The following is an 18,410-nucleotide window of genomic DNA, read 5'->3' as shown; positions in this document are numbered from 1 at the left end:
ATAGATTAAATAAATACATTTTATAAATAGATAGATCCAGTTGAGGTATTTTGTATCAAGGAACATTTTTACTTCAATATGTATCTCAACTGTGGCTTTTGGGGGGGGGGGGGGGTTCCCCTAGGTACAGATCTAGGATCAGCCTCCTAACCTTCACCGTTAGAGGGGTAAATGCTAAACTGACCCAAGATCAACTTCCCGGTGTAACTTCACCCTACACCTAGCCTTCACAGTAGACACGTTTGGTCATCTACATGATGTGTGATTTGAGCCTCTGGGCTTGCCGTCTCTTCCTGCGGTTGTCCTTCTTTAGATGGAACTTAAGGGCCAGTTTGGAGGCTTTCTCGTAGATGGTAATGAACTCGGACAGAGCCTTCCCCTGGACTGTGGTGTCACTGGTCTGAGACAGAAGATACAGGCATTAACTATCAGGTAATTAGTTCATCAGGTGTCATGATGATGGTGTCTATACAGTAGACTATGCTACAGCCATGATGGTGTCTATACAGTAGACTATACTACAGCCATGATGATGGTGTCTGTACAGTAGACTATACTACCGTAATGATGATGGTGTCTGTACAGTAGACTATACTACAGCCATGATGATGGTGTCTATACAGTAGACTATACTACAGCCATGATGATGGTGTCTATACAGTAGACTATACTACAGCCATGATGGTGTCTATACAGTAGACTAAACTACAGTCATGACGATGGTGTCTATACAGTAGACTATACTACCGTCATGATGATGGTGTCTATACAGTAGACTATACTACCGCCATGATGATGGTGTCTATACAGTAGACTATACTACAGTCATGATGATGGTGTCTATACAGTAGACTATACTACCGCCATGATGATGGTGTCTATACAGTAGACTATACTACAGCCATGATGATGGTGTCTATACAGTAGACTATACTACAGCCATGATGATGGTGTCTATACAGTAGACTATACTACAGCCAATGATGATGGTGTCTAGACAGTAGACTATACTATAGCCAATGATGATGGTGTCTATACAGTAGACTATACTACAGCCAATGATGATGGTGTCTATACAGTAGACTATACTACAGCCAATGATGATGGTGTCTATACAGTAGACTATACTACAGCCATGATGATGGTGTCTATACAGTAGACTATACTACAGCCATGATGGTGTCTATACAGTAGACTATACTACCGTCATGATGATGGTGTCTATACAGTAGACTATACTACAGCCATGATGATGGTGTCTATACAGTAGACTATACTACAGCCATGATGGTGTCTATACAGTAGACTATACTACCGTCATGATGATGGTGTCTATACAGTAGACTATACTACAGCCAATGATGATGGTGTCTATACAGTAGACTATACTACAGCCAATGATGATGGTGTCTATACAGTAGACTATACTACAGCCAATGATGATGGTGTCTATACAGTAGACTATACTACAGCCAATGATGATGGTGTCTATACAGTAGACTATACTACAGCCAATGATGATGGTGTCTATACAGTAGACTATGCAACAGCCAATGATGATGGTGTCTATACAGTAGACTATACTACAGCCAATGATGATGGTGTCTATACAGTAGACTATACAACAGCCAATGATGATGGTGTCTATACAGTAGACTATACTACAGCCAATGATGATGGTGTCTATACAGTAGACTATACAACAGCCAATGATGATGGTGTCTATACAGTAGACTATACTACAGCCAATGATGATGGTGTCTATACAGTAGACTATACAACAGCCAATGATGATGGTGTCTATACAGTAGACTATACTACAGCCAATGATGATGGTGTCTATACAGTAGACTATACTACAGCCAATGATGATGGTGTCTATACAGTAGACTATACTACAGCCAATGATGATGGTGTCTATACAGTAGACTATACTACAGCCAATGATGATGGTGTCTATACAGTAGACTATACTACAGCCAATGATGATGGTAGCCAGAAAAGCTGCTGATTTAAATGTTGCATCGTCTATAGGATGTATCATTAATAAAAACACAACGTAATGATGGATAAGTGCATGTCATGTGACTTCATCTGCTAAAATATTAATCGATGGAACATGTGAAAGTAGACTATAGCAGATCTGTGTTCTACTTCATGGAGGGATGCTCACCTCGATGGCCCACAGGTTCTGCAGGTGTGTCCTCAGCTCAGGTATCCTCCCCAGGAAATAGTGTTTCTGGAGATCCTGAATTTTCCCCTTGACATATTTCAGACTCTCAATCATTTCCTGGTCCCCCGTCTGGTTCAGCATCTGGCCGAAGATACTCAGATACACGTCCAGAACCACACTCGTCAACACCCTCCGCTCACTGTCCTGAGGGAGAGAAGGAGGGAGAGAGAGAGAGAGAGAGGGAGAGAGAGAGAGAGAGAGGGGGAGAGAGAGAGGGAGACAGAGAGAGAGAGAAAGACAGAGAGAGAGAGAGAGAGGGAGACAGAGAGAGAGGGAGACAGGGAGAGAGAGAGCGAGAGAGAGAGAGAGAGAGAGAGAGAGAGAGAGAGAGAGAGAGAGAGAGAGAGAGAGAGAAGTTAGTTTTGTCTCCAGCCTAGCCCAAGGGTAAGCAGTAGTTTCACATTGGGGATATTATCCTGAAGGGGATAACAATGTGTAACATGATATGTTACCTCAAACGTGTCCTTGGGGAAAACAGGGTTTCCGTTGAACAGCTGGTCCTTGGAGATCTTCTGAAAGAACAAGACATGATGACAATCAGTTGTTTTTCTCCTTCAACTTGCTGCAGTATATTGCATATAGTGGACTCTTCTCCCCCTAATCACAAGTATAGTGTCTGTCAGACCTGGGCTAAAAAGGTCAAATAACTTAAAATACATCATTTAGTTTGTCACGTACAATGGCAACAATGGAGTAGTCCCAAAAGTGCAAACTCCAAGCTAAAGCTCATCCTCAGATGGAAGTGTTTGAGCCAGGTCTGGTGTCTATGGGCCTACCTGGAAATGCACTGTTATGATGATGTCATCATTTTCAGTTTCATTTCAGTCTCACTGACAAGTCTTTCCTGCTTGGGCAGGAAGTGTGGAACTCCTCTTGGTTTTAGTCAAACATTTTATTTCTAACTCATCAACATCCAATGTTCTCCCTGTTCTGTCCTACTGTTGGCCTCCCATTAGGAAGGAGATCTCCCTGTTCTGTCCTACTGTTGGCCTCCCATTAGGAAGGAGATCTCCCTGTTCTGTCCTACTGTTGGCCTCCAATTAGGAAGGAGATCTCCCTGTTCTGTCTGTCTGTCTGTCTGTCTGTCTGTCTGTCTGTCTGTCTGTCTGTCTGTCTGTCAGGAGAAACCCCTGTTTCCCCAGTTAATAATGTGTATGATACTTACATAGTGGACTTTCAGTTTGTCTATGTTTCTCTTCATGTTAATTGATGTGAACTGAGCAGCATTACTCCATCCTAAAGTCATCCAGCCCATCAAGCAGAAACACATCACAGCCCTTGATAACACATCCATGGCCCTCAACGTCACGCTGAAGATCCCTCAAAGCTCAATAGTCCTCAATCGGTGTACGGTAACTTCAGTCAAAGTCCTTGACTTGAGTTGACTTAACGAGACCGCCTTGTAGCTGAGACGACCCAAGTCTTGTTCTTCTGTGTCTGTCTGACTGATGCTGAGGCTAAGACAGACAAGTATTTATATAGTTGAGGCAGAGGCAGAAACGATAGAGGTGTGAGGTTGTGGGTTCTCTGACTGAGCGAAGTTTCCTTTAAATCAAACACCAACACACGGCCGCTCATTAACACCTTTTTTTTAGCAGCAGCAGAGCAGGGGGTCTTGGGTTGGAATCCCTAGGAAACAGGTAGTTTTGACACACTCTGGGGAAGTTCTTTGGTGATGTGGGTATGATGAGGGGGAAGAGGAAGAGAATCAGGAGAAGGTATGTGGGGAGGGGGATGTCTGGGTTGATGTCATCTTAGAATGAACGCTTGTCTGCATCCCAAACGGCACACTATTCCCCTACGTAGTACGCTAAGTTTGACCAGAGCCATGACGGGCGCGTCGTGATTAGTGGTTCTAGCTGATCAACTAATGAAACTGTGGTGTTTCCTCTGACTGGCTTTGTAGTAAATGATGTATGGTTTGATGTAATACTGAAACTAACACCAATGCCATCATGCTCTTATTAGATACTGCCAAAACTGAAATATACCATCTGTTGGTCTCTGTAGGCGTAGTTCTCTTTCATCATTGTAGGTCTGCCTCCCAAATGGCACCCTAGTCCCTATATAGTGCACTACTTTAGACCAGGGCCCATGGCGTGCCATTTGGGACATATCCCTCATTTCTGTAGGGAATACAGTGTATGTCTCTTTCGTCAGCGAATGAATAAGCTTGATAGACAGTTGAAAGTTGAAGTCATAAGATATTATCAATACATGTAAACTACATGATCAACAGTGCAGTGCCTTGCGAAAGTATTCGCCCCCCTTGAACTTTGCGAACTTTTGCCACATTTCAGGCTTCAAACATAAAGATATAAAACTGTATTTTTTTGTGAAGAATCAACAACAAGTGGGACACAATCATGAAGTGGAACGACATTTATTGGATATTTCAAACTTTTTTAACAAATCAAAAACTGAAAAATTGGGCGTGCAAAATTATTCAGCCCCCTTAAGTTAATACTTTGTAGCGCCACCTTTTGCTGCGATTACAGCTGTAAGTCGCTTGGGGTATGTCTCTATCAGTTTTGCACATCGAGAGACTGACATTTCTTCCCATTCCTCCTTGCAAAACAGCTCGAGCTCAGTGAGGTTGGATGGAGAGCATTTGTGAACAGCAATTTTCAGTTCTTTCCACAGATTCTCGATTGGATTCAGGTCTGGACTTTGACTTGGCCATTCTAACACCTGGATATGTTTATTTTTGAACCATTCCATTGTAGATTTTGCTTTATGTTTTGGATCATTGTCTTGTTGGAAGACAAATCTCCGTCCCAGTCTCAGGTCTTTTGCAGACTACATCAGGTTTTCTTCTAGAATGGTCCTGTATTTGGCTCCATCCATCTTCCCATCAATTTTAACCATCTTCCCTGTCCCTGCTGAAGAAAAGCAGGCCCAAACCATGATGCTGCCACCACCATGTTTGACAGTGGGGATGGTGTGTTCAGGGTGATGAGCTGTGTTGCTTTTACGCCAAACATAACATTTTGCATTGTTGCCAAAAAGTTCAATTTTGGTTTCATCTGACCAGAGCACCTTCTTCCACATGTTTGGTGGGTCTCCCAGGTGGCTTGTGGCAAACTTTAAACGACACTTTTTATGGATATCTTTAAGAAATGGCTTTCTTCTTGCCACTCTTCCATAAAGGCCAGATTTGTGCAATATACGACTGATTGTTGTCCTATGGACAGAGTCTCCCACCTCAGCTGTAGATCTCTGCAGTTCATCCAGAGTGATCATGGGCCTCTTGGCTGCATCTCTGATCAGTCTTCTCCTTGTATGAGCTGAAAGTTTAGAGGGACGGCCAGGTCTTGGTAGATTTGCAGTGGTCTGATACTCCTTCCATTTCAATATTATCGCTTGCACAGTGCTCCTTGGGATGTTTAAAGCTTGGGAAATCTTTTTGTATCCAAATCCGGCTTTAAACTTCTTCACACCAGTATCTCGGACCTGCCTGGTGTGTTCCTTGTTCTTCATGATGCTCTCTGCGCTTTTAACGGACCTCTTAGACTATCACAGTGCAGGTGCATTTATACGGAGACTTGATTACACACAGGTGGATTGTATTTATCATCATTAGTCATTTAGGTCAACATTGGATCATTCAGAGATCCTCACTGAACTTCTGGAGAGAGTTTGCTGCACTGAAAGTAAAGGGGCTGAATAATTTTGCACGCCCAATTTTTCAGTTTTTGATTTGTTAAAAAAGTTTAATGTCGTTCCACTTCATGATTGTGTCCCACTTGTTGTTGATTCTTCACAAAAAAATACAGTTTTATATCTTTATGTTTGAAGCCTGAAATGTGGCAAAAGGTCGCAAAGTTCAAGGGGGCCGAATACTTTCGCAAGGCACTGTATATCCTATCTATTTTATTATCATCAACTATAGTTTACAGATAGTTCATATTTTACCACTGCATTGTTTATTTATGGTGAAAGAAAATGGACTTTTTCTTTGTATTTATTTATCTAGGCCAAAGAGCATTGTGTCTGCTGGCATTACAGAGGCACAGATAGCAGAGCAGTGGAGAATGTCTCTCTCTCTCTCTCGCTGTCTCTCTCTATCTCACTGTCTCTCTCTCTCTCTCTCTCTCTCTTTGTCTCTCTCTGTCTCTCTCTCTCTCTTTTTCTCTCTCTCTCTGTCTCTCTCTGTCTGTCTCTCTCTGTTTCTCTCTCTCTCTTTCTCTTTGTCTCTCTCTGTCTCTCTCTCTCTTTCTCTCTCTCCCTCTAACTCTATCTGTTTCTCTCTCTCTCGCTCTCTCTCTCTCTCTCTCTCTCACTCTGTCTCGCTCTGTCTTGCTCTCTCTCTCTCTCTCTCTCTCTCTCTCTCTCTCTCTCTCTCCCTCCCAGTCAGTGTGCTAGCATCCTACAATGGCACCCTATTCCCTATTTAGTGCACTACTTTTGACCAGGTAGTGCACTATGTAGGGAATAGGGTGTCATTTGAGACCCATGCTGTATCAGCACTCAGAAGAGACGGGCCCTATGTGGTGTGAAACAGGAAGGGGCTTGGGCTGTCACTTAGGAGTAACACTGTCACAGAGCATTTCTTAGAAGACTTCTGTGTTGCTAGATGCTAGATGCTAGTTGCTAATGCTAGTACAGATAGATTCTGATGCTATCTTTCATTGACACCCAGGCTTTTTCAAAGGGGGGACAGCGGCATTACATTCAGACAAATATTGATGTTGAAAGAATGTGGTTTGATTGAATTATCTATTGAAAATTGTTTATTTTCATGAACCACTTTTGCTTATTCAGGCTAGTTGCTAGTTGCTAGTGCATAGATGCTTCTCAGTTTCCATGAGAGAGAAATGGTTAGGGTTGAGGGTGTCACTCTGTCACCTCAGAAAGGATGACAGGTTGGGGTTTCAGCGTAGGTCGGCCGCGCAACCCCATAACACGTCAGGTGACAAATCGGAATGGTGGGATCTGAAATAAAGGTTCCTACAACACACTCATCCTGCGACACCACGAATGAATGACCTCACCTTTACAATTCCAGAACCCCGGGACAACACTGAATGAATGATCTCACCGTCATAGTTCCAGAACCCCGGGACAACACCGAATGAATGATCTCACTGTCATAGTTCCAGAACCCCGGGACAACACCGAATGAATGATCTCACAGTCATAGTTCCAGAACCCCGGGACAACACCGAATGAATGATCTCACATCTTTACAGTTCCGGAACCTCATTCGGGAAATGATGTGACTGAGCACAATTCAATTTACATCAGGGAAATAAAATGACGAAATGAACCCAATACTCAAATATCCCTTACTCTAAGAACAACTGTAGGTCTACTTAGAAATAACAGCACTTCAATAACATAGAATCCTAATTGGAAACTGGATAAAAAACACATTTTTAAAAACCAGACTCAAGACATGTAACAGGATATATTTTCAGGAGAATTTATTCCCAGGATATAAATACAGAACATTTGATTCATTGATTGTGAACTATGATATCAAATCACATAGTACTACAATCACCACTGTTATAAGGACCAACGGAAATTCCCTTCATACAAAGTTGATAAATATTCACTACTATAAATAATTACATCACATAATGTCATTGCACTTACATTTAAAATAAATATGTTAAATAATGTTTAAGTTAAATAAATAGCACCGTGAACAAGCATGGTGACCAGTAGGTGAGGAAGCTGTGAGACAGTTAAGTTTACGTTGGGAAAGTGACTGTTTACACCTTTCTTCAGGTATCCACTTCTCCTGTTTTTGACTGCACTACAAGATTATATCATTCAATTCATGAAAACAGGCCAATTTCAGGTAATATATGAAATTATATGGATTCATTTACTTCTACCCGATCCCTTTTAAAAGGTGTTCGGTTGAGTTTTTATTTCTGCAGGTTCTGCTCTTGAAGTGGATACCGACAGTGAAATGACATCACACTTTCCTAATGCATTACAGTCTGTAGTCTCCTCTGTCTTCCTAATGTATTACAGTCTGTAGTCTCCTCTGTCTTCCTAATGTATTACAGTCTGTAGTCTCCTCTGTCTTCCTAATATATTACAGTCTGTAGTCTCTGTCTTCAATCAGTCAGTTGGTGGTTCTGTCTGGTCTCAGCTCTGTGTGACCTTCTCAGCTCTCTGATGGAGAATGGTCCCCAGCTGGGAAGCTCTCTGGTAGACCTCTTTGAACTCGTTCACAGCCTTCCTCTGGACAACAGCATCGTTGGTCTAAACAGAAGTCACAACATACATTTAGAGAGACGTCATCATCTTGACCTGACCAGTGGAGTGTCCAACTCTTGGAAGACGGAATTTAGACAACAATGGACTGTTAAAAAACGACACACAAGCACACATTTACGCACTCACTCACTCACTCACTCACTCACTCACTCACTCACTCACTCACTCACTCACTCACTCTCTCACTCACTCACTCACTCTCTCTCTCACTCTCTCACTCTCTCTCACTCTCTCTGTCACTCTCTCTGTCTCTCTGTCTCTCTCTCTCTCTGTCTCTCTCTCTCTCTCTCTGTCTCTCTCTCTCTCTCTCTCTCTCTCTCTCTCTCTCTCTCTCTCTCTCACACAATTCCATTTCAATTCAAGGGGCTTTAGTAGCATGATAAACATATGTTAACATTTCCAAAGCTAGTGAAGTAGATAATAAACAAAAGAGAAATGAACAATAAAAATGAACAGTAAACATATCTCTCACATACACTCATTTCTTTACTTTGACTTAATCATATGTTTGTTTCCCACTTACAGTTTTTCTAAATTGCTAAAACACAATTTCTGAAACCTTGCTCCATTTCCTGAAAACACTAAACACAAAACCTCATCTTCAAGCACTATTTACATAACCTCTGACTCCTCTCGCAAAATGAAACATAACGCCTCAAAACAGTTTTACCTGTTGTTCAAAAACAAACACTGCTCTCAAATCATAAACAAAGTGATCAAAATTATATTCACTCTCAAGCAGTCAGTAAACAATACACCGAAAAATAGAAAACACATTGTTCAAAACATACAATTCTCAGGGAGAAGTACATTTTCAATCTAAAAAAAGAATTCATATTTTTCCGTCATTGTCCTTTGATGAACGAAAACGTGTTCTATCATAGTAGCTCAAAATGGATCAGAAATTACTACTCTGCTTTGCTCTTTGCAATTTTGTTTTCTGTTCTTCATCCTCCTTGTACCCCTATTTTTACAGTACTGTACCCTGCATCTCACACACTTGTCCTTCGTCTCTGTGATACTGTCATTCTTGTTCTTTGTTGATATTAACCTGCAACCAGTCAAAATCTATTGAGCAGTCAGTACTGTTAATAAATGGAAAGCACAATGTTCAGGGCCATACAATTCATCCACTGTACAGTATACAGCCTACAATGCACTGCACTACAGTATCCATTCTCAGACTTTCTCCTTCCCACCTTCAACAACCTGTTTGCTCTCTGAACTGGCTTATGTTGGTTGTGTCGCATCATTTGAAACAGGTTAAATACATTTTGAGTGGTTGTGTTCAATCAATGACATATGTTCTCTATTTGTATCTGATTATTGCCACTTGTGTTTACCAGTATGGATGACATGTGCATTAGAGTGCAAAATGTGTTTTGAGAATGAGAATGTGTTTATAGAGTTTTGCTGAAAAGTCTAAGTGAGATCTGCAAATTGTGTTTTATCATGTGAAATGGTTTAAGGTATTGACAACAGACTGCATAATTAGCTAAATGAGTCCAGAGAACTGAGAACGTTGTTCAGCCAATGGGTTTTAGTGTTTTAGCAATTGAGAAAAACTGTAACTCACACAGACATGATACCGAATGGTACCACATTACATATATAGAGCAGTACACTTGACCCATAGGGCTCTGGTCAAAAGTAGTGCCCTATATAGAGAATAGTATGCCATTTGGACCACAGCTGTTGTGTGGGCCCCATGCAGGAGAGGGTTTTGGTTTCAATACAAGAACAATTATAAAAGTAAATCAGTCAATGTGTGATATTTCCATACAGCCTGTGTGTGTGTGTGTGTGTGTGTGTGTGTGCGTGCGTGCGTGTGTGCGTGTGTGCGTGTTTGTGTGTGAGTGTGTGTGTGTGTGTGTGTGTGTGTGTGTGTGCGTGTTTGTGTGCGTGTGTGTGTTTGTGTGTGTGTGTGTTTGTGTTTGTGTGTGTGTGTGTGCGTGTGTGTGTGTGTGTGCGTGTGGATAGATAATATCAGTCATCAGAACTGTTTTCTTAATGTCCGTTTATTCACTCGTAGAACTTACAGATCTTGCGTCAACTGCAAGAAACAAGTCTTTAAATTCCAAGAGAAAAGCATTTTTTATATAATAAATAATACATATTAATTGACAAAATAGATTCCTTTCGATTCATAAAATATAAATACTCTTTTCACAATGATAAATAACTTAATAATATATTAAATAATAGATTAAATAACTTAACAATATAAATAGAGTTTTGTATCAAGGTAATATGTAGCTTCAATATGTATCTCAACTGTGGCTTTTGGGGGGGGGTTCCCCTAGGTACAGATCTAGGATCAGCTCCCTCCCCCAATCCTAACCTTCACTGTTAGAGGGGGAAATGCTAAACTGACCCAAGGTCAGCTTCCAGGTGTATCTTCACCCTACACCTAGCCTTCACAGTAGACACGTTTGGTCATCTACATGATGTGTGATTTGAGCCTCTGGGCTTGCCGTCTCTTCCTGCGGTTGTCCTTCTTTAGATGGATCTCATGGGCCAGTTTGGAGGCTTTCTCGTAGATGGTAATGAACTCGGACAGAGCCTTCCCCTGGACTGTGGTGTCACTGGTCTGAGATAGAAGATACAGGCATTAACTATCAGGTAATTAGTTCATCAGGTGTCATGATGATGGAGTCTATACAGTAGACTATACTACAGCCATGATGGTGTCTATACAGTAGACTATACTACAGCCATGATGATGGTGTCTATAGAGTAGACTATACTACAGCCAATGATGATGGTGTCTATACAGTAGACTATACTACCGTCATGATGATGGTGTCTATACAGTAGACTATACTACAGCCATGATGGTGTCTATACAGTAGACTATACTACAGCCAATGATGATGGTGTCTATACAGTAGACTATACTACCGTCATGATGATGGTGTCTATACAGTAGACTATACTACCGTCATGATATTCTGTCTTCATCAAGTCACTACTAAGGAAGTTCTGGATGTTCTGTCCCCATAGGACAGCCAAAGAGTTCTACCTGGAACCAAAATGGGTTCTCCTATGGGGACAGCTGAACCCTTTTTTCTAAGAGTGTGCAACATAGAAATGAGCATTCTGGGAAGTAGCAACATTTCTAACTAGCCTCTGACTTGGGAAGCGAGACACTGTTCAGGGCACACAATATTTTTTTGGAGGCAAGCCGAAGTCGGTAGTCGAAGTTGGTAGCCAAAGTCTACGCCCCCTCGTCTGTGATTGGTCACCAGTAGGGATTCTTCAATGAATTCTCTTTTGTCATTGAACGAGACACGACTCGTCCTCGTGAACATTTATTTCACTTGAGATATACTGCACCAAACATCCTAGTCAGATGCAAAATGACAAAAGATTTTCTCTGCAAAAACGTCAAAATTAACAACAGATTTCTTGAGTTACTGGCTACGGCGTCTCATAATGGACAAACAAACAGAACTATTGCAACTTTTTTTCCTCGTCTTCAATCAAAGGTCTTTGAAGTGAGTGCATGCGAGCACACACGTTTGGTTGTAAATGACACAAGCCACAACTCGTCTCCAGTGACTGAAGGCTGTCAACGTGCTGCAGTTCGGACAAACTCGACTGGGTGGCAGCCGGACGACCAGCATGTTGATGACGTTTGTCACTGTAGACGAGTTGTGGCTTGTGTCATTTACAGGCAGAGGAACAAAACAAATAATAGATTGAATGAAGACCTGTGGAAGTAGACTAAACCAGATCAGTCTACAGTAAGGTGGTCTTCTTCCCCGTGTAGGGAAGCTCACCTTAACAGCCTAAAGGGTTAAATTATTGATTGAGTGATTGATTGATGCTGTGGAGGGAAGCTCACCTTGATGGCCCACAGGTTCTGCAGGTGTGTCCTCAGCTCAGGTATCCTCCCCAGGAAATAGTGTTTCTGGGTCTCCTGAACCTTCCCCTTGACCTGGTCCAGCCTCTCCCTCACTTCCTGGTCCCCCGTCTGGTTCAGCATCTGGCTGAAGATACTCAGGTACACGTCCAGAACCACACTCATCAACACCCTCTGCTCACTGTCCTGAGGAAAGGAAGGAGGGAGAGAGAGGGAGAGAGAGGGAGAGAGAGGGAGAGAGAGAGAAAGAGAGAGAGAGAGAGAGAGAGAGAGAGAGAGAAAGTTAGTTTTGTCTCCAGCCTAGCCCAAAGGGTAAGCAGTAGTTTCACATTGGTGATATTAGCCTGAAGGGGATAACAATGTGTAACATTATATGTTACCTCAAACGTGTCCTTGGGGAAAACAGGGTTTCCGTTGAACAGCTGGTCCTTGGAGATCTTCTGAAAGAACAAAACATGATGACAATCAGTTGTTTTTCTCCTTCAACTTGCTGCAGTTTATTGCATATAGTGGACTCTTCTCCCCCTAATCACAAGTATAGTGTCTGTCAGACCTGGGCTAAATAGGTCAAGTAACTTAAAATACATCATTTAGTTTGTCACGTACAATGGCAACAATGGAGTAGTCCCAAAAGTGCAAACTCCAAGCTAAAGCTCACCTCAGATGGAAGTGTTTGAGCTGTTGGTCTCCCATTAGGAAGGAGATCTCCCTGTTATGTCCTACTGTCTGTCTGTCCTACTGTCTGTCTGTCTGTCTGTCTGTCTGTCTGTCTGTCTGTCTGTCTGTCTGTCTTGTCTGTCTGTCAGGAGACACCCCTGTTTCCCCAGTTAATAATGTGTATGATACTTACATAGTGGACTTTCAGTTTGTCTATGTTTCTCTTCATGTTAATTGATGTGAACTGAGCAGCATTACTCCATCCTAAAGTCATCCAGCCCATCAAGCAGAAACACATCACAGCCCTTGATAACACATCCATGGCCCTCAACGTCACGCTGAAGATCCCTCAAAGCTCAATAGTCCTCAATCGGTGTACGGAAACTTCAGTCAAAGTCCTTGACTTGAGTTGACTTAACGAGACCACCTTGTATCTGACACGACCCAAGTCTTGTTCTTCTGTGTCTGTCTGACTGATGCTGAGGTTAAGTCAGACAAGTATTTATAGTTGAGGCAGAGAGAGAGTTGAAACGATAGAGGTGTGAGGTTGTGGGTTCTCTGACTGAGCGAAGTTTCCTTTAAATCAAACACCAACACACGGCCGCTCATTAACACCTTCTTTCAGCAGCAGAGCAGGGGGTCTTGGGTTGGAATCCCTAGGAAACAGGTAGTTTTGACACATTCTGGGGAAGTTCTTTGGTGATGCAATAAAGTTCAGGTTGGTATGCATGTCTGTTGACTTCTGTGTTGCTAGATGAAGAGAACAGAGCCTTGTCTGTTGACTTCTGTGTTGCTACAGTAGATGATAGTTGCTGGTTGCTAATGCTAATAACAGATAGATGCTGATGCTATCTTTCATTGACACCCAGGCTTTTTCAAAGGGGGGAAAGTGGCATCACTTTCCAACAAGTATTGATATTGACAGAATGTGGATTGATTTAAACAATGCTCCACTTTTGCTCATTCAGGCTAGTTGCTCGTTTCTAGTGACACCCAGGCTTTTTTCAGTTGTATCACTTTCTCACAAATTGTAATGAATGTAGTATTTTCTTATTATGCTCTTCTGCAATCGTAAGTACATTTTCACCCCTGTAACCTCCAACTGTCGTCTTCAGAGCTGCACTCTGTTGAAGGTGTCACTCTGTCACCTCAGAATGGACGACAAGTTGGGGTTTCTGTGTAGACCGGCCGCGCAACCCCAATACACGTCAGATGACAACACGGGATCTGAAGTAAAGGTTCCTACAACACACTCATCTCAGGACACCATCAAATGAATGATCTGACCTTTACAGCTCCAGAACCACAATCTGAAATAATGTGACTCAGCGTAATTTAATTCACATCAGAGAAATCAACTGGATGCTTTCTGCATCCGTTATTAAAATGACTAAGAAATAAAAAATGACTCACATTTATTAAGATGAAGAGAATTAAGAAATAACAGCACTTCAGTAACATCGAATCCTAATTGGAAACTGGATAAAAAACACATTTTTAAAAACCAGACTCAAGACATGTAACAGGATATATTTTCAGAAGAATTTATTCCCAGGACATAAATACAGAACATTTGATTCATTGAATGTGAACCATGATGTCAAATCACATAGTACTACATCACCACTGTTATAAGGACCAACGGAAATTCCCTTCATACAAAGTTGATAAATATTCACTACTACAAATACTAACATAATGTCATTGCACTTAAATTTAAAATAAATATGTTAAATAAGGTTTAAGTTAAATAAATAGCACCGTGAACAAGCATGGTGACCAGTAGGTGAGGAAGCTGTGAGACAGTTGTTAAGTTTACGTTGGGAAAGTGACTGTTATGCTTTTAAAAGGTGTTTGGTCGAGTTTTTATTTCAGCAGGTTCTGCACTTGAAGTGGATACCGGCAGTGAAATGACATCACACTTTCCTAATGCATTACAGTCTGTAGTCTCCTCTGTCTTCAGTCAGTCAGTTGGTGGTTCTGTCTGGTCTCAGTTCTGTGTGACCTTCTTGGCTCTCTGATGGAGAATGGCCCCCAGCTGGGAAGCTCTCTGGTAGACCTCTTTGAACTCGTTCACAGCCTTCCTCTGGACAACAGCATCGTTGGTCTAAACAGAAGTCACAACATACATTTAGAGAGACGTCATCATCTTGACCTGACCAGTGGAGTGTCCACTCTTGGAAGACGGCATTCAGACAACAATGGACTGTTAAGAAACGACACACAAGCACACATTTACTCTCTCACTCACTCACTCACTCACTCACTCACTCTCACTCTCTCTCACTCTCTCACTCACTCGCTCACTCACTCACTCACTCACTTACTCACTCACTCACTCACTCACTCACTCACTCACTCACTCTCTCTCTCTCTCTCTCACTCTCTCTCACTCTCTCTCACTCTCTCTGTCTATCACACACACAATTATTTTTTTCATACGGACTCATCCCAAATGGTACCACATTCCCTATATAGTGCACTGCCTATAGGGCTCTGGTTAAAAGTAGTGCACTATATAGGGAATAGGATGCCATTTGGGATGTAAACAGAATTAGTGAATAACCTAGTTTAGTCTTTTGACCTTAATGTCCGCCAGATCCTGTATCTTCATCTTCAGTCTGTCCTGGTAGCATCTCCTCTTCAGGTCCTCCACCTCCCCGCGGAGTCTGCTGAGGCCCTGCTTGACTTCCTCTGGATGGTTCTCCTTCAGTATGTTGGAGAAGATGTTTAGGTAGACATCCAGAGTGGCGTTCAGGAGCAGCCACTGTTCATGCTTCTAATGGAGAGAAGACCACAAAAGGGGAGAGGAGAGAGAGAGAGAGAGAGAGAGAGAGAGAGAGAGAGAGAGAGAGAGAGAGAGAGAGAGAGAGACAGACAGACAGACAGACAGACAGAGAGAGAGAGAGACAGAGAGAGAGAGAGACAGAGAGAGAGAGAGAGCACACCATTAACATTGAGTATGTCCTCAGTACATGTGACAGCAAGTTGATAGTGCCAGCAGGGTGAATCTACAATAGCAGGGCCAGCAGATTGAATCTACAATAGCAGGGCCAGCAGGTAGAATCTACAATAGCAGGGCCAGCAGGTAGAATCTACAATAGCAGGGCTAGCAGGTTGAATCTATAATTGTAGGGCCAGCGGGTAGAATCTACAATTGCAGGGCTAGCAGGTTGAATCTATAATCGTAGGGCCAGCAGGTAGAATATACAATAGCAGGGCTAGCAGGTTGAATCTATAATTGTAGGGCCAGCGGGTAGAATATACAATAGCAGGGCTAGCAGGTTGAATCTATGATCGTAGGGCCAGCAGGTAGAATATACAATAGCAGGGCTAGCAGGTTGAATCTATAATCGCAGGGCCAGCAGGTAGAAACTACAATAGCAGGGCTAGCAGGTTGAATCTATAATCGTAGGGCCAACAGGTAGAATATACAACAGCAGGACTAGCAGGTTGAATCTCCAAATAATGTTGGCTTTAAAACTGAAAAATCCAACTATGTACAGAACTTTTTGAGTTCAGTAACATTTATTGAAAAACTGAAAAAAATAAAAAAAAGAGATATTTACCTCAAACTTGCCATCAAGCTCTCTCATGAGCTGTAGGAAGACAGGTTGGCTGACCAAGTTGGGGTCCAGCAGATTCTGAATAAAATGAGTACGTTAGACATTTAGCACACAGACTCAAGCAGTGTTTTCAGAACAACGTATCATATAGATCTTGTCTTTTTCCCTAATGTGTTATATATTAAGATTATTATTATTTTTTTTAAATACATCCTTTTAATTGGCTGCTTTTTTTCCCATCATAATCAAATAATGTTACTCAGGCCACCTTTCAATCTCCTCCCCCTATTAGGCAACCTCACAGTAGTCTATGGTTCTCTCTGATGCTGGGAACTAGGCTACTGTAACTGAGGACATCACAGCCCACATCTAAACCCTTGGGGGGCTTTGAACATGTGCATGACACTTTGAGACCAAGATGAAGAGGTGATAAAATCCCAAGACGTCTGTGAATGTACTGTACGTTTCTTGTTGGTCATGTGATGAAGGCCAGGAGAAGGGAACCTCTCAGTAGTACAGGCCAGGACTGTCATAGTACCACATGCATTAGGCATTACAAGATATTATGAACCGGGTGGGTCAAGCCCTGAATGCTGATTGGCTGAAAGCTATGGTATATCAGACCCCATAACACAAAAAACCTATTTACGATTCTATTTACATTGGTAACCTCTTTATAAAAGCAAGAAGGAACCTCAGGGGTTTGTGGTATATGGCCAAAGTAGTGCACTATATACTGAAAAGGGTGCTGTTTGGGACACATCCATGACCACAGACCAGATAAATCAGTTTAAACAGGTTTAAGGCTTTCTATTGTAACTCACCAAAGGGCCTTCCAGGGATTCGATGTCCTTCTCCATGTTTCCGGACACAAATCTGGCCCCAAGGTCAGCGCCAGAGTCGTGGGGGCGTCCCAGAACCACTACAGAGCAGAATCCCAACCATACTACCACCACAAGATCCAGGGCTGAATTCATATTATTATCCTGGATACAGTGGCTCACGTTCTTTCAATCCACAGAACAAAAGCCCCGTAAAATATATCAAACTATGTCCTTGAGAAGTCTTTGAGAAATTCTTTGAGAGTCTTGAGAGTCTTTGAGAGTCCTTTTAGAGTTAAGCTGTGGAGTCTCTGTTGACTGTACCTGTCTGTAGATGGAGTGTCAATGTGAGTCAGTAATGGTGGCCTGGTGTCTCTCTGGGGTTTATTTATATGTGAGACAGAGAGCTGTGCAGCAGCAGAGTCTGCTGGAGACAATGATGATGGTTAGAGGTTACAGAGGTTTTGGGGTTTGTGGGTTCCTCTTCTCGGTAGGTTTCCTTTAAATCAGAGATGTTCTGCTCCTAAATGGGTGACTCTTCCTCAATACCCCCCCCCCCCCCCCCACCCCCCCGCGCTACCTCTGATCAGGTCATTTTTAAGGGATTTTTTGGAAGGGCCACAATGGGGGTGGGGGAGCGGGGTGAGTCAGTTTGTTGAGTGACATGAGGAAATAAAGGTTGGTATCTAGAACCTAACAAGGTGTTTCGGGTGACCTCATGGAGAAACCCTTTGAATAACCGTTTCTGGTCGCAAGTAGAACCATTTTGAGTTCCATGTAGAACCCTCTGTATAAAGGGTTCTACATGGAACTTAAAGGGTTCCAAAGAACCCGAAGAAACCTTTTGGAACCCTTTTTTCTAAGAGTGTAGATACTGTTGTCGGAGGTTGGTGATTAGGAGTATGACAATCTGCCTTCTCAGCTAATGCACTTGTCTTTTCCTGCTCCCGCTGGCTACTTTGTAGAGGGAAAATGTTGGTTGTTTTGTCACCTAGCTATCTTCATATGAATGCACTGATGATGTAAGTCTC

General features: G+C 42.3%; 3 protein-coding genes across 3 annotated transcripts; all 3 read right to left on the bottom strand.

The window, feature by feature from the left end:
* Nucleotides 1–250: 250 nt before the first annotated feature.
* On the bottom strand, nucleotides 251–3,527 carry LOC139394140 (interferon gamma 1-like). The gene is made up of 4 exons (XM_071142173.1): nucleotides 3,399–3,527; nucleotides 2,686–2,745; nucleotides 2,174–2,377; nucleotides 251–400 (listed from the first exon to the last, which is right to left on the bottom strand). Exons 1-4 carry the CDS (start codon nucleotides 3,525–3,527, stop codon nucleotides 251–253), a joined length of 543 nt encoding a protein of 180 aa, XP_070998274.1.
* Nucleotides 3,528–10,864: 7,337 nt separating this feature from the next.
* Nucleotides 10,865–13,319, bottom strand: LOC139394138 (interferon gamma 1-like). Its single transcript, XM_071142171.1, has 4 exons — nucleotides 13,186–13,319; nucleotides 12,716–12,775; nucleotides 12,318–12,521; nucleotides 10,865–11,060 (listed from the first exon to the last, which is right to left on the bottom strand). Exons 1-4 carry the CDS (start codon nucleotides 13,312–13,314, stop codon nucleotides 10,911–10,913), a joined length of 543 nt encoding a protein of 180 aa, XP_070998272.1. The 5' UTR covers nucleotides 13,315–13,319; the 3' UTR covers nucleotides 10,865–10,910.
* Nucleotides 13,320–14,982: 1,663 nt separating this feature from the next.
* LOC139394136 (interferon gamma 1-like) lies at nucleotides 14,983–17,535 on the bottom strand. The gene is made up of 4 exons (XM_071142170.1): nucleotides 17,383–17,535; nucleotides 16,562–16,636; nucleotides 15,577–15,771; nucleotides 14,983–15,099 (listed from the first exon to the last, which is right to left on the bottom strand). The coding sequence occupies exons 1-4, from the start codon at nucleotides 17,533–17,535 to the stop codon at nucleotides 14,983–14,985; spliced, it is 540 nt and encodes a 179-aa protein (XP_070998271.1).
* Nucleotides 17,536–18,410: the final 875 nt, after the last annotated feature.

Source organism: Oncorhynchus clarkii, unplaced genomic scaffold (genome assembly GCF_045791955.1).
Source record: "Oncorhynchus clarkii lewisi isolate Uvic-CL-2024 unplaced genomic scaffold, UVic_Ocla_1.0 unplaced_contig_8491_pilon_pilon, whole genome shotgun sequence".
NCBI classification, from domain to species: Eukaryota; Metazoa; Chordata; class Actinopteri; order Salmoniformes; family Salmonidae; genus Oncorhynchus; species Oncorhynchus clarkii.
Note: the sequence above shows the minus strand (reverse complement) of the source record. Positions and strands in the feature narration are given on the sequence as shown.

Bases quoted from the DNA above. Each gene is read 5' to 3' on its own strand.
- LOC139394140 (XM_071142173.1), bottom strand. From the start codon at position 3,527: ATGGATGTGTTATCAAGGGCTGTGATGTGTTTCTGCTTGATGGGCTGG. The intron at 2,746-3,398 runs GTAAGTATCATA...TTGTTCTTTCAG, and splicing joins ACAAACTGAAAGTCCACTAT to AAGATCTCCAAGGACCAGCT. The intron at 401-2,173 runs GTGAGCATCCCT...CTTCTGTCTCAG, and splicing joins AGAACCTGTGGGCCATCGAG to ACCAGTGACACCACAGTCCA.
- LOC139394138 (XM_071142171.1), bottom strand. From the start codon at position 13,314: ATGGATGTGTTATCAAGGGCTGTGATGTGTTTCTGCTTGATGGGCTGG. The intron at 12,522-12,715 runs GTAACATATAAT...TCCTTTCCTCAG, and splicing joins TCCCCAAGGACACGTTTGAG to GACAGTGAGCAGAGGGTGTT. The intron at 11,061-12,317 runs GTGAGCTTCCCT...CTTCTATCTCAG, and splicing joins AGAACCTGTGGGCCATCAAG to ACCAGTGACACCACAGTCCA.
- LOC139394136 (XM_071142170.1), bottom strand. From the start codon at position 17,535: ATGAATTCAGCCCTGGATCTTGTGGTGGTAGTATGGTTGGGATTCTGC. The intron at 16,637-17,382 runs GTGAGTTACAAT...CATTTTATTCAG, and splicing joins AATCCCTGGAAGGCCCTTTG to AATCTGCTGGACCCCAACTT. The intron at 15,772-16,561 runs GTAAATATCTCT...TCTCTCCATTAG, and splicing joins AGCTTGATGGCAAGTTTGAG to AAGCATGAACAGTGGCTGCT.